General features: G+C 34.5%; 1 protein-coding gene across 8 annotated transcripts in view; it reads right to left on the bottom strand.

Moving 5' to 3' along the window:
* GPATCH2 (G-patch domain containing 2) overlaps nucleotides 1–15,134 on the bottom strand; it is a 179,290-nt gene that overhangs the window by 147,571 nt on the left and 16,585 nt on the right. For 7 of the 8 annotated variants that reach the window (XR_011246282.1, XR_011246283.1, XM_059998339.1 and 4 more), the window contains exons 4-5: nucleotides 12,828–13,010; nucleotides 12,269–12,348 (exon numbers count right to left, since the gene is read on the bottom strand). Coding sequence is in view for 6 of the 8 variants with exons in the window: in XM_059998339.1 (XP_059854322.1) it covers nucleotides 12,269–12,348; nucleotides 12,828–13,010 (263 nt within the window). In the remaining 2 variants the exon portion in view is untranslated. Of the gene's footprint in view, nucleotides 1–6,939; nucleotides 12,142–12,268; nucleotides 12,349–12,827; nucleotides 13,011–15,134 lie in introns of those variants that run through there. The other variant, XM_059998356.1, reaches the window with a different exon arrangement.

The following is a 15,134-nucleotide window of genomic DNA, read 5'->3' as shown; positions in this document are numbered from 1 at the left end:
TCAAACACAGAGTAATTATTTACCCAATATATTCATTAAATCAACCAAACTATATAACTAAGATGTATTTTATTTCAGCGGGCCACTAGGCCTATCAATTTTTTACAAATTCAAAAATTCATTGGAAATATTTTTACCCTTGAAGGGGTAGTAGTATAGCTTGAAGGCTAAGACTTTGGGGAGTGGGTCATAGGGCCAGAGTTTAAATCCTGACACTACTGATTACAAGCTGTGACCTTGAATAAGTCACTTAAGCCATTTGTCCCTGTTCCTGGCTTATAAAATGGAGACGAGAATAATATTTACCTCAGTAGCCTTGTTTTGAACATCAAATGAATTAACATACATAGAGAGATTAGAACACCACCTGGCAAATAATAACTCAATAATGTTAGCTAATATAATTAATAGTAACCAAATATTTCTGTCCTTAAATATTAGCTACATAAAATAAAAGCTGATAGAATTATTTAATAATATACTAAAATGAAATATTATGCAGCCAAACAAATGAATAAAAAATAGGTATAATTTATAATCTCTCAGACTTTTTTTTAAAGTTTAAAAATCAAGGTTCAGATTAATCGATGCTGTATGTGCACAGATGGGTATGGGAAGAACTGGATGTGGGACAAAGACTTTCCACTGGATACCTTTTGTCCTATTTATCCTCTTGTCCTTTTGTCCTCTTAAAACCTGTGAATCTATTACTTAAAAAAAAAAAAGAAAGAAAATCAAAAGAAAAGAACACTAGCTAGCACTTCCCGGTAAACATAACCCACTAATCACACAATGCAGCTCCCTCTCAAAACCCCACTAAAATGACAGTAAACAATAAAAACGTATAACTCCACAAGGACAAAGCGGATAGGAAAGAAGATACCACCAGACAAGCAGAGTCAACAAAATCACAGAAGAAAACGAAATGGATGTGTGGCCGGCAGCTCAGCTTTCTCTAGCAAAGGGGTAGGGAGAGGGGGCGATAAAAAGTAAGTTGACTGAAGCAGCAGACTCCAGAAAGGTTCAGAAATTGGAGGCGCCAGACACCTCTTCAACAGGGAATTGCTGGAAAATTTATTTTTTTAAATTGATCCCTAATCCCAATCCTTGGCCACACAGTCATACAGTGTTACCACCCCTTCCCTATATCCTAGCAGAAGCACAAACAGTGTATAAGACACTGTTAAACTAGAAAGGGGCCATACCTATGGACCACATGATATACCTTTACTAAAATTAAGAGAATTCAGGGAAAGTCTGCAGACTGAGGGCTCCCTGCCCTCTGCTTTGCAATCAGAATGTTGGCGAGTGGAGGCAAAACACTAATCCACTCCCCACTCCACACGCCTTGAGGCAGGAGATTACTTATTAGGGGGTTATTTCAAAGGAAAATCCCTATGGATAGCAACATTTAAGAGTTCCCCAACCAAAAGGTGAGCATCTGTACACTGGGCATCCGAGCAGCTTTTTAGTGCTCTCTCAAATGGAACCTTATCTGCATCACATCACTAAATACATAAAAGGACAAATTAAAAACAATGAAAAGGGAATTCTGTGGTGGTCCAGCGGTTAGAACTCCGTGCTTTCACTGCCGAGGGCCTGGGTTCAATCCCTGGTCAGAGAACTAAGATCCCACAAGCCATGCGGCATGGCCAAAAAATTTAAAAAAATAAAAATTAAAAACAATGAAGAACTTAGATACTAATATTGGTAGGAAAGGATGTTACTTAAGGTTGTACTGGCCATGTAACTAGTGGTGGAAAACTCCCTAAAAAGCATAAGGTAATACCCAGTAAATTCCTATCAACATTTTAAAAATTATTAAACACATACTATGGGCTAGGAGCTGGACCCCTGTCACTCAGGTGCTACACATACTTGGGGACACAATGCAAACATAAGAAGATGAGTAAGAGTATAAAATAGAAAGGTCACCCATTAATGAATGAAAGAATGGCAGAGACAGCAGATGCAATGGCATTTCAGACGATGCAGTGATCTCTGAAGTGTGAGGAGTTGGGGAAGCTTTTGACAAAAAGGTATGGAGCCTGAACTGTTCCTTGAAGGATATGAATCTACCAGTAAGAAGAGGGGTGCACTGTTGTGAGCAAATGTAGAGAAGGAACGAATATGACCGAGTAAGGGAAGGTTGATGGAGGGGTGGGACGCTGTGAACCTAAGACCATCTGGAAAGGAGTGAAGTGTTGTATATAGGTCACAGGTAAGCAGTGAAGGTCAGAAGGAACAAACCTGAATTTGATGATAAAGGCGTGAAAACTATTTTTTGACTAGGGTATAAGCATGTTTTAAAAATGTTTCCTTGGAGTTACATGTGATACAGATTAGAGGGAGGAAAACCGGAAGGAACAGAGACCAGGGAGGAGGCTAATGTACTATCAAAATGTAAGGTTAGGAGTAACTACACTAGGGCAGTGATAGATGAAATTTGGAAAGAAAGGGTTAATATGACAAACAAGGAAAGAAATGAGATTCAGACGTGTCTAGGTGTGGAAAGAGTGGAGGAAGACAGAGATAACACATAAAACTAAAACTTTAAATGAAGAATGAAAAACTAGTTAGGATCAGTGCGTCCCTTAGCAAACATTAGGTCTCTTCTCTCTCTCTCTCCCTTTCCCAATTAATTTTTACTAGCCAAACTGCACGGTACTGGGGGACAAAGACATATCTCACTTCCCACAATGAACAGATCACAAGCCACCATTACCTGTGCATACAGCTGAACCAAGAAATCTATGCCTGGAAACACAATTAAGCAAGACACCAAGTTTCTGAGTCAGAGGTCACATATACTTATTTATCCATCCAACAAATGATATATTTTAAAATACTCCTTTAAAACATATTTGTGGATCAGAAAATTAAAAGAATCTATCAAAGATATATGTAAATGAAGTGAGATGAAATGAAATCTAAGTAATAACTTTATTTTCAGGATTATGTAGTTATTAAAGAAGCATTTTTAGACTACAGTACAGGAAACCCCTTTTATTTATAAGACTTCTTTGTGAATTCTCAGTTGTTCAAATTGACCTTCAGTTGGAGGATTTGCAGGTGACTTCAATATAGAAAGTACCTGCTAAATATTATTTGGAAGTGTTCTACCCATCATTGATTTTGAACTTTTCTGATATTAGATACCTGACATATCTGAAGGCAAATTAGAAAACTGAGTTTTATAGACCATCAGAATAATTCTATCAACAACATAAAAGACAGAAAACCAGAGTGGAAGCTTTGAAGAAAGTGAAGTGTTTGCAGCATTTCTGTTTCCCTGATTTTGATTAAAAAAAAGAAACCAAGAAAAATATTGGGAACTCTGGCAATGTCACCATAATTTTAAAGAGCAACAAGGAATGGAATCTTAAAAATAACAAAAAATGAATCTACATACAAAACAAAAACAGACTCGGAGACATAGAAAACAAACTTATGGTTACCAAGGGGAAAAGGAGGGGGAAAGGATAAATTAGGAATATGGAATTAACAGATATAAAATACTATACATAAAATAGATAAGCAACAAGGATTTACTGTTACACAGGGAACTATATTCAATATCTTGTAATAACCTATAATGGAAAATAATCTGAAAAAATGAACATTCATAACTGAATCACTTTGCTATACATCTGAAACTAACACAATATTGTAAATCAACTATACTTCAATAAAAAAAATATATCTCACAAAAGGACAATCAATGTGATTCTACTTACATAAAGAACAAAAACAGGATTTAGGAATACATATGCATGTGGTAATTTTTAATGTCAGAGGGTTGAGATACACAGAGGAATTAGAATCTTCTGTTTCTGAAGGTGGATGATGACAATACGGGTATTTGTTTTTCTGTTATTCTGTAAACTATACATTTATATCACCCATGCACCTATCTTTGTATAAGATATTTCTCAATTAAAATCATGCCATACATCAAAAAACAAAAAAAGGCAACAAGGAAATGGGTCTTCAGTCTACATTTATGGAGTCAAATAGTTACCAACCAGCAGTCTTAATTTCTAAAAAGAGCATTTTAGAACATATTGCAAAGGTTTCTTTTTTCTTTTTTATTTTTTGATCGTGCTGTGTGGCTTGCAGGATCTTAGTTCCCAGACCAGGGACTGAACCCGCACGTTCCCTGCAAATGTTTCTTAGGATACAACAGAGAAGAAAAATATTTAAATGATAAGCATCATAATCTTTATAAGAAGTATTTTTTAAAACCGCAAATGTTTGCAATCCAATGTTTTTAAGGAGATTCATTAAAAAGTCCATAGATAATTTCTTCAAAAAAAAAAAGAAAAAAAAATCAATCTTAAAACAAGCTATTTTTTTACTAATAAAGTGAATAACCTAAGAATTTGTATGCAAGTACCAATGTGAAAAAAATGAAAAGAAAGCATGGCATTTCATGATCTTTAAAAATGTAATCAAAAGACTGGTTGCCCTGCATAATATTTAAGTAGCCATTAAAGCATGAGAAAAACTATTAGAATATTAAAATATTACATTTCTGAACATACATTATGATTTAATCTAAAGGGGAAAACCAGAATAGTATATAAATATTTGGCACCTGCAAACCTTCTTTAAATAAAAAACAAAACAAAACATTTAAAAGCACCAGAAGTAATCCTGTACTTTACAAATAAAAGTGTCCTTTTGCCATTTGCAGGCCCACGTTTTGTGGACATTTAAAAGCTGTGGTCGACCTGGTCTGGAATCAGGAGAGATGTCTAGGACATAACCCAACTTCCTGAATGAACAGGTGTGAGTAATGCACATTCTTGTTTCTTTCCCCATGTTGTTAATAAAAGCAATGAGAAGAAAGGCACTAGATCGACCAAGGCTGAACATTATTCCAGCCTGCAAATCATATTCTCTCCAATCACCTTCATATCCTGTAGTTCACTATTACATTACCCTGTTTAATTTTCTCCGTGGCCATTTTTACGTACTCACCCTCCTCCCCAACCAAGTTTATTTTTACTTACTAAAATATAAGCTCCAGGGAACCTTGTCTGCTTTATTCACCATTGTAATCCCTGAGACCTAGAACAGTATCTAGCACATAGTAGAGGCTCAATAAATACTTGTTGAATGAATGGATGCTACCCAAAGGTTGATCAGAAAATCAGATCTGGTAAAATAAAGGGTTCAGTCGACTGTGGATCCCACCTCCTAGGGGAACAGCTAGAGAGCTTTAGACTCCTAATATAGTCTTAACTCGTAACCACCCAATGTACGCTGTATACCACTGTCCATGTGATCTTTCAAAAGAGAAATCTGATCCACTTAACCCCCCAGATATTACATCAGTTCACATGCATTCCCGCGGACCACAAAAGTCTGAAATGATATAACTCCTGCCTATCTTGCCAACCAAACCTTGTCTACCGCACACTCAACACAAGCATACCTTATATTTCAGCAACACTGGATTCAGTTTCCCGAATATTCCATGCCGTTTCAAACTTAGACTTGCCCGTTCATGTTTTTCTGTCTGCCAACTCCATTCCCAATGAGTTAGTGAGCTCCAACTCATACTTGCAGTCCCAGCTAAAAGATCTTCCTCCTGTGTGAAGTCTACCCAGAATTTTGCCAAGTTCCATTAGAAAGGGGAGGAAAGGAATAAGAGAAATACAGAGGATACAATCACAGTTGAACTGAAGTAGAAATGTGACAGAGGCCAGGCACGTTACACAAGATTGGAGGGATAATGAAGAACCATGGAGGGCAAAGCAGGGAGAACAAGATGAAACAGACAGCAAGGAAGCAGGCCTGAACTGGCTAATGCTAGAGATCAAGAAGAAGGTACCAAAAACTACCTGAGAATCAAAGAAAAGGATCAGAATGTTGGATGTGGGTCCACAGTGGTTAACCTGATGGAAGCAGTAAAACATTTTAATGATTATTTTTACTACGGCACACACCTTGACTGTGCTCACTATTCAAGACAGCAAAGAATGCTGCCAGGATTTCAAAATAACTCATACTTCCAACAGCATTTTGTAGGAAGGAAGGTTTTTTTATGAAGAGAATTTATTTTTTATTTATCAGTAGCATGACAAAAGAATAAACGTCCAGACTGCATTAATTCTGGTTTACTAATGGAAAAAGAAAAGTTAAATGTGTACGTTGTAAACATTAACCTACATTACAGGGATGTTCTTAGGATTAAATGAATCAGAATATATAAATAGCACTTAGAAAAGTATCTGACATATAGTAAGCATCGTAATAAGTGCTTGCATTCATTGCTAACGTTCGCTTTGCCAGGTTCCAGATTTCTGAAACATCACAAACCGAAAAACAATATATGAAGCCAAAGCAATTCTAGTACTAAGTTATCAGAGAAGCAAGCATAAGTAGTTTAAATAGATGGAGAAAAAAGTATATGTGGCCAAATTTGACAGTATTAAAATACCAAGATTGAACATATGTTTATATAATTTTTCCTAAAGGATTTTTAAGACTAAATATGGAGAACAGAATAAGCATTCAAATACCTGCTGAATGAATGAATGCATTATTATATATCTGTACTATCTGAATTTGTATGTATTATACAAATATTCTACTTTTAGTAAAGTGTAATATAATAAAACTAAATATCATTATTAATACAGATACTATTTTTAATGGGACAGAATAAAAAATTGTTAGATTTGTATTTTCAAATATCAATTATGGATATTAAATTTATATGACATGAAATATAAAGTTGTGAATAATCACATTGAAATAGAGAATTTTAACTCAAAGAAGAGACACTGTTAAAATGTCTTCTGTAAAAGAAATATTTATTATAAATCTATTAAGCAGTACTTTTCAATGATATAATATCTACTTTATCTCAAAATAAATTCTAAGACAAAAATATAAGTTTTTAGTGTGAAATCTGGAGCTCATGTTGACTTTGAGATAAGATTAAGAACTAAATTATTAACATACATAGTAACAGATTAGAATATACATGAAACAATGTATATTTAGAATATAAAAAATTCTAAATATGTATTCTTTTTGTATTCTGCAAAGTATCCAAAAATGCTTAAAGGATACAAATGAATATCAATTCACAGAGATTATAATTAAGCATTTAGTTATTGAATTCCATTGAAAAATATTAGATAACTAGTTAGCACATGGTCAAATTACAGTTGAAGACATATGCTGGGAATATATTAAAAAATCATTTTAGGTCTGTTTTCTGTTATAAAATTTCTCCTTTATCTTAGACTAGGCTAAAAGAAAAGTTTATGTAGTTCCCTTATTTAAACCAAATCCACTTAAAATGGGCCTCCTGTTGTAAAAGGCTATAAATCGGACTAAATATTTCTACTCTAGTATCCTAAGAAACAATAAAACAACAGTTGAGTAAGACATACAGAGTAAATCACTATAGTATCGTTATCAATATGCCACTCATGAAATCCTGTCTTCTATGACTTCATAAAAGGGAAAAATATTATAATATTCCTTTCTCTTACAGAATTGACTCGAGTCTGAACAGATATGTTACTGCATTGTTGAATACAAACAATATGCTTATTGTAAAGCATGACAATTTAGATCAAGGATTGATGTTCACATTTTTTTTTGGATATTTAAATTTGATAAACATGTATTAAATAGTCAATAAAATCAGATTCATTTTCTTTGCTAGAATAACCACCACCACCATCACCATTATACTTTTTCTCATTCCAACCATACAAAAAAACTGGACTGAAAACAATTATAAAATCTCAAGACAGAACCCTATAACCCTTATGTACAATTCTTTATGTAATATTTATGTTGGATTTCAGGTACTATATTTTAAATGAAGCCATTTATTTCCTGATCTTTCAACAGACTACTCAATTTGAATGCTAATTTAGATAAATGTAACGCTGTGGAAAGACCATCCATTTCAAGAAAAGAAGATCAAGATCTCTCATCCACAGAACACACTGATTAATTAGGATGCTTAGGGGTAGCACATCTCAGCTAACTTAAATGCTATGCTTAAGTCAGGTTAATCGGATTCACTTTGCCAGTACAGTATCCCAAAACTCATTCTGGGACGGTTCATTATTCTGAAGATTATCATTCTGAATTGTACCTGATGCACAAATTCTGGAAATACAAGAGATTCAGGCTGAATCTCCTGGATAATGGCCCCGTAATTATTATTTCCTTAATTCTCCTAAAAGAGGTGAATATAAGAGGCTGATTAGTTGGGCTCCAATAACCTAGTGCCTTATTCTAACAGAAGGACAGCAATAGTTAGTTCCCCTTAACATTAAATTCTCAGGAATTTATCTGGATTCTCCCTTCATGTACATGGACAAAATTACTTTTAAGAATCAGATAACTCTGGACCAAAACCTCCTGAACAGTGCCGGTCTTTCTACAAATAAACAGCTTAATAATTGCGGCGGTTGGGGTAGGTGGGGTGCAGAGGAGAAATTTAGAACAGGTTTTTTAGTTTGCCGTTAAGTTTTGAGATTCAATGCAGTGTCTGTCAATTTAAAATTCATTCAAAATTATTCTTCACAGACAATATTAAACACAAGGGCCGGCTCAAATATGAATGAGGTACAAAAGAAACACAAAAGGCTGCAATCAAAAGCACTTTAAATATTAAACATGAAGGGATATTATATATAAAATATGAACAGATAAGTTTTAAAGTCTAAAATTCTGCACTTTGACCCATGATACAACTGTTCTTTGCAACATGAGCTTCTGTGTTTAATATATCTAATAATATGTGTGACTATCATTTATTTAATATACATTATGTGACAAAGATGGTGCTGGACCCATTATGGAAACACAATCTCATTTAATCCTGACAACACTTCTGCAAAGTAATCACTGTCCCTATTTACCAGAAAGAGAAAATGAGGTTCAAATTGTAATTACAAGTAAAAAGAAGAATCAGAGTGGGGATTCACCAACGTCTGACTTCAAGATCTGTAAATTTTCTACAATACCACTTTGCTCTTCTACAAAACTAACTGGAGTCGATCCTCACTCCAACTTGTAGGTCCTACATATGCAAATTTGCATATCCACTAAAATTTATTAGTAACCCCCAAATCAATACTCATAGTGCTTTCACGGTCATTCACAGACGTGAGAAAAGCAATGAAAAACTTGAGTCACCTGAGGCACGTGTGCATGCCCTACTGAAGTCAAACAAGGCAACACTGCTTTCTTGTTTTCAGCTCTTAATACCGTAAACAAGTGCCCTTTTTGTGGTTTATTTAGTGCCATGTTTTCCACCTTTTCGCGCTTTCTTTGGTGATTCGCTGTGTTAAATGGTCCCCAGGCATAAGGTTGCAGTGCTGTTTGCTGCTGCTAAAGCACAAAGAATGCTGTGCTGTGCCTTACGGAGAAAACACATGTATTAGATAAGCTTTGTTCAGGCACAAGCTATGACGCTGTTGGTCATGAGTTCAATGTGAATGGATCCACAATGTATGTTAAATAAGGTGTTTTTAAACGAAAACATACATAAAACAAGGCTATGCATTGATCGAATGATGAAAATGTCACGACCAAAGGCTCACAGGAACATAACCCTGCGTTTCTCTCAGGAGCAATGGGTCAGCATTCTCTAATTCCGTGTTGCCAGCAACTTTATAGAACATTACTATGGTGAATAATGAAAACTCTGATTGGAAGTTTTTCTCCAAAAGTGTTTACATTAATATTTCAGTAAAAGATTCTCCTTCTGTCATTTCCTTCAAAGAACATCATTATTTTTTGTAGTCATCACCCATCTGTTTAAGAAAAGGAAACCCTATGCTGTCATTCCATTTAATGGGTTGCAGCTACATGTGTCTGACTTTGCTCAGGAAACTCATCTCTCTTAAAAGCAATCTGGCTTTCCAATGTGAAAGTCTAAGGAATTAAGTTTCATTTCTTACTACCGGATGTCAGAGATACTGTTTAAAGATGACTGTTTCATGAGCTTACGATTTTTAAGACTAGATGGTTACATGTAATAGGGACAGTACAAGCAACAACAACAACAAAAAACTTAGCATAGGAACTTAAAAATATCAGCACAAATTGGAACTCTTACCTTTCTTGCCCAAGTCAGATATTTTATTGGAAAAAAAAAAAAAAAAAGATTACAGTACTTAAAACTCCAAACAAGGACAATTCAGAATTGAAAGAAAGAAAACCTGAAGGAGCCCATTGTCTTCAGCAAAATTTTGAATACAAAAAACATGGACCAGGAAAACAGTTTGTGGCCTAATGCACTAGTTCCATGATAAACACCATATATAGTGTATCTCCATCAAGTGAAACTTAATCACCTTTTTACAATTGAGAGAGGGAAGGCAGCGTTTACTATGGTTAAGCCATGTATCATCAATACCATGAAGCTAGCCTATCAGTTGTAATAGCTTCTATAAAATACCACAGTGAGATTGCAATAAGCCTAGAAAATGGGCTACAAATCCCAGCTATGCTCAAGCAAGCAGTGAACCAAAAATGAAAATAGGTAAAACTGAACCAAGAGCTAGATAGCATTCATCTAGCTTCACGATTGGTAAGGCAAAGTTCATAGGCCAAGGTTTTAAAGTGACTTATTCAGATCTAAAAGACAGTCGTTATACAAAAGAAAATAAAAACATTTATGTAAATTCAGAAAAAAAATCATGACGTTTCACTCCAAAGGACATAGCACAAAAAAGCTTACTTACAATGACCGAATACCATATTATTGTCCCTCTAAAATATCACTTTAAATATGCAAAGGTAAAGAGACTCAAAGTTGCACTTTATCACTTTTAATCTCTCCAGTTTAGACAAGCAATCTAAAAGATGTCACACATTCCTACTTAATACATTTGCTGGAATCTTTCAGATTGTAACTTTAGGTAAAGAAAATGTCAACTTTAAGTTTCTTTTCCAATCATCATATTTAAATTAGCCATTAAATGCTGAATTAACAATTAATCCATACAATAATATAAAAATACATGTATTAAATCACAATTTTCATCGATTATAAGAACTTAATAAAAATATTAATCATTTTAATATAACCATTTTGAAGAACTGGGCTGAATGTAGTATAGTATCTAAATTATATCATCAATAGAAATGTTACATTTTCCCTTCTGCTTGGTGAAAATGAGCTCATGCAAGTATTTTTGACACTCACAGTGACACACACATTTGCCATTCTAAGGATGTGTAAGCAGCTCTCACTTTTAAACATGACAATATGATTCAGTCATACAGTATTTGTTGAAATACCAGCTTTCACATGAGTTTAATACGCTCTAAGCAAGAATGATCATTTTGACGGTTTCAGGTATCAGACAGAGAAGATAATTTAAAAGGTAAGAGTAAATGATTCCACTAGCACAGACCAGTTATCACCGTGACTAGTTTAAAACTAAGATTTTTCCAAGTACAATAAAAACTGTACTATAAAATACAATGGGTTTGCAATACAGAGCAGATTATCCAAGTAGAAAGCAAACTTGAACAAAATACAAACTCTAGCAGATTATCAACCTTACCTATTACTCATCTTAGCCCTTGTTAAAATACCCTGAGTAAAATGCAAATATTTTAAATAATGTTGGCTATATAAGATTTCTCTAAAAATGAACCATAAATGTCAATGCATCATGTTTTTAAATTTACAACAGTCAGATATGTAAAAATGAGTTCTTATCCAGTCACAATATAAACATTAAGGAATACTGATGTGAGATCTGGAAGTTTTTAATTCTCTAGCTTTTGTTAGCATTTTGGCAAAGCAAGTGATACATAAATGGTTTCAATGTAAAAAAAAAATCATAAAAGAGAAAAATATATAAAATTTACAGTAGTTTCTATCCACCCTGGGCCAACCTAGATCCCTAAAAGCCTCCCCCATCAGGTTCACTTCTGACTAAAGGAAGAATACCAGTCCTCCAGCAAAAACAGCCCCATCTTTTCATCAAAGAGGCTCTCACTTCAGTGATATTCCTCCAGGGGAAGAGGACAGGAGCCAGGTTCCCTCGAATGTCATTCCCCAGATGTTCAAAACGTAACTAATTTATTAGCATTAGAAGATTTGGTTTATAGGGGAATCTCACTGGTCCAGTTTGTAGCCTACAAAAAAATGGATTATTTTTAAGTATAACATTAGAATATGAATAAAGGATGAGGATGTGGCTTTTTATTCCATAGAAATGGATACATTTCCAAACATGAGAAGTAAATAAGAAAGCATGCCTACCATTGAAGTTGGGGTCCCTCCCGATTTTTTAATATTCTTGGAAGGCATTCCATGAAGGCGACTGAGTCTGGCTTGGAAACCTGGAAAATCAAAGTCCTCAGTTGAAGGAGGGTCTATGATCATTGGAGCATGGAATAAGATCCTATCAATTCAGAATTCAAAGTCAGTTGGAGGGGGAAATGTATTGAACAGTAGTGGGGAAGAGGCAAAATTCACACTTAAAAGATCCGAACCAATGCCTAGTAGGGTTTTAATGCAGCCAGCACATGACAACCAATTGTTTAAGCATTAGAGGATTATCCAGGGTTTTTCTTTCCTCCCAATTTATCTTTCTATCATTTCAACGTTTTTACCATGGGCCTAGCAAGAAAGCAAGTCAACCTTCCTAATAAATTGAAAGCATGAGAATTCAGTGGGAGCTGAATTGCTGGTCACCATGTTTCCTCATAGCATCTTGCGTCTAGAGTCTTTCATTTCCATTTAGCGCCTCCTCTTTCAACGACTATTCCTAGACTGACTATATGTCCCCTGTATCCACCAGTCAGGCAGTGCTACTGACCTCTTCTTCCCGGATGTGACATAAGGGGGAAAGAACCAGTTAGGATACTTTCAAAGACAGGATCTGGTAAATTTTTGTCCAGATCAGTAGGATCTTCCTTTTCCCACCAGGGAATGACTCCAGTGATGCCACAAGCTCCCCCTGATTCCTTTTCATAAAACCAGTCGCTCTGCTCATCATCACCTGTGCAAATACAAGAAATCCCCCAGAGATTCAGTTTTATCATCCAAATAAACCGAGTTGTCAGATTCAGATTTAAAAAATACAAGATGGTAATTAAATCTGAATTTTAGATGATTCATTTTTAATATAAATATATAGTATTTGTACAAAATTTTTAGTATACGTCCAAATACGAAATGGGTCCTACTTGTACTAAAAAATAATTATTTGTCTAAAATTCAAATTTAATTGGGGATCCTGTATTTTATCTGGCAATCATCTATATAATCTATAAAGAAAACTTTTTATTCTACAGCATGGTTTCACTTAAGAAATTTTTTTTAATACTATAATAAGAACTTTCATCAACAATAACATAAAATGTTATGTTTCAGAACCAATTTAAAAATGTGAAAACCAATAATATACTGGTTAATCCTTTGGCAAAAACAGTAGGGAAATCCAGTTAAGTTACTACCCTTTCCATATTAAGGAAAAATAAATCTCCTGCCAGGAATTAAATGGTATAAAATTATAGAACTCGTTCTTTGCAGCTGATAATGGTATATAATTAGCTTAATTTCATGATTTCTATGGAGTGCAAAGGGGGAAACAATCATGAACAGATGTGACTAAATGAAATTAATCTGATTAAGTTCATTAAGAAATAGTTGTGAAAAAGTTGATTTTAAATGAAAAGTGACAACACTACAGAGTTTACAGAGAAACTACACTGAACCTCTACAAGCAAGGTATTTTTAAAACAGAATCCTATTCATAGTAAGTCTGACTTCTAGGACCATCCTTGAGTGTAACCATGAAGTTAACAATCAATTTAAAATTCAGTTTGAAATGTGCCCTTGGTGTGAATCAACAGTATTTTTTTTTTTTGCAGTACGTGGGCTTCTCACTGTTGTGGCCTCTCCCATTGTGGAGCACAGGCTCCAGATGCGCAGGCTCAGTGGCCGTGGCCCACGGGCCCAGCCGCTCCGTGGTATGTGGTATCTTCCTGGACCAGGGCCCAAACCCGCGTCCCCTGCATCGGCAGGTGGACTCTCAACCACCGCGCCACCAGGGAAGCCCCCGAATCAACAGTATTTTGTATTTTTTTAAAAAAGGAATAATAAAGAGATGTATATGGAGACAAAAAAACAAAACAAAAAAAACCTCAAAAAAAGCAAAAACAGAAAAGCAGATGGTTTTAAAAATAAGAGACAAATAACATTTTGAATATGATCTGAGATTCATTAGTCTTCTTCACGATTCTTAGAAAAACTACTAGCTTCTAAGAGGGTCATCACAACTGCTGTAAACTTTTTCCCTTTACAGAAGATTTCTGGTTTCCAAAATCTCTTACTACAAATGTTTTTAAACACAAACTAAAAAAACCCTTAAACTTCCATTGAAAATGATTTTATGGGAAATGGCTGTATTTAGAATTATGAGGGAGTTAAAAATTTAAACCATTTGGAAAACCAAAGTCACCTGTTTATTTCAATTGAGGATTTAATAAAAAATATTTTTTTAAAAAAACAAGAATTCAAAGTACAAATATATTAGTACTTTCATTGAGAGTTATAGTAGAAGTTCACAGGTCAGGTATAAGCATAAGAAAAGAAAGGGAGTCACTTGAAACTGACTACCCTAGATCTTAATTCCAATTAGACAACATTATAATAGAAAAATGGGGTTATTTTATTTTTGATGTGATACACAACTTTATTCTTAATACAGAAATCAAATAGCTACAGATTAAGAACTTGGGCTCTAAAGTCAGACAGAACAATTAGATTTCTACTGTTTTGTAACACTGGGAAAGTTACTTCAACTTTATTAGTCTGGGTTTCATCACCTGGAAAAAAAAAAGAGGGGGAGATCTCATAGGGCTGTATTAAGAATCAAACAAGAACTTAAAGTAAGTTAAATGTAAAAAAGCACTTAGCAATATGAAACATGATAGGTTCACAATAAATGCTAGCAGATTATTCTAAGCCATTCAATGCTTCTCAAAGATGGATAGGCTTGTCAAAACGTTATTTTTTTAAAAAGTGTTTTCATTTCATTTCATTACCAAAGGCAATGTTTATAACATAACTTTGGGTAGACATAGGTGTTTTAACAAGAATTTAGGTATATTATCAAGGT

The sequence above is a fragment of the Delphinus delphis genome, chromosome 1 (assembly GCF_949987515.2).
Source record: "Delphinus delphis chromosome 1, mDelDel1.2, whole genome shotgun sequence".
NCBI classification, from domain to species: domain Eukaryota; kingdom Metazoa; phylum Chordata; class Mammalia; order Artiodactyla; family Delphinidae; genus Delphinus; species Delphinus delphis.
Note: the sequence above shows the minus strand (reverse complement) of the source record. Positions and strands in the feature narration are given on the sequence as shown.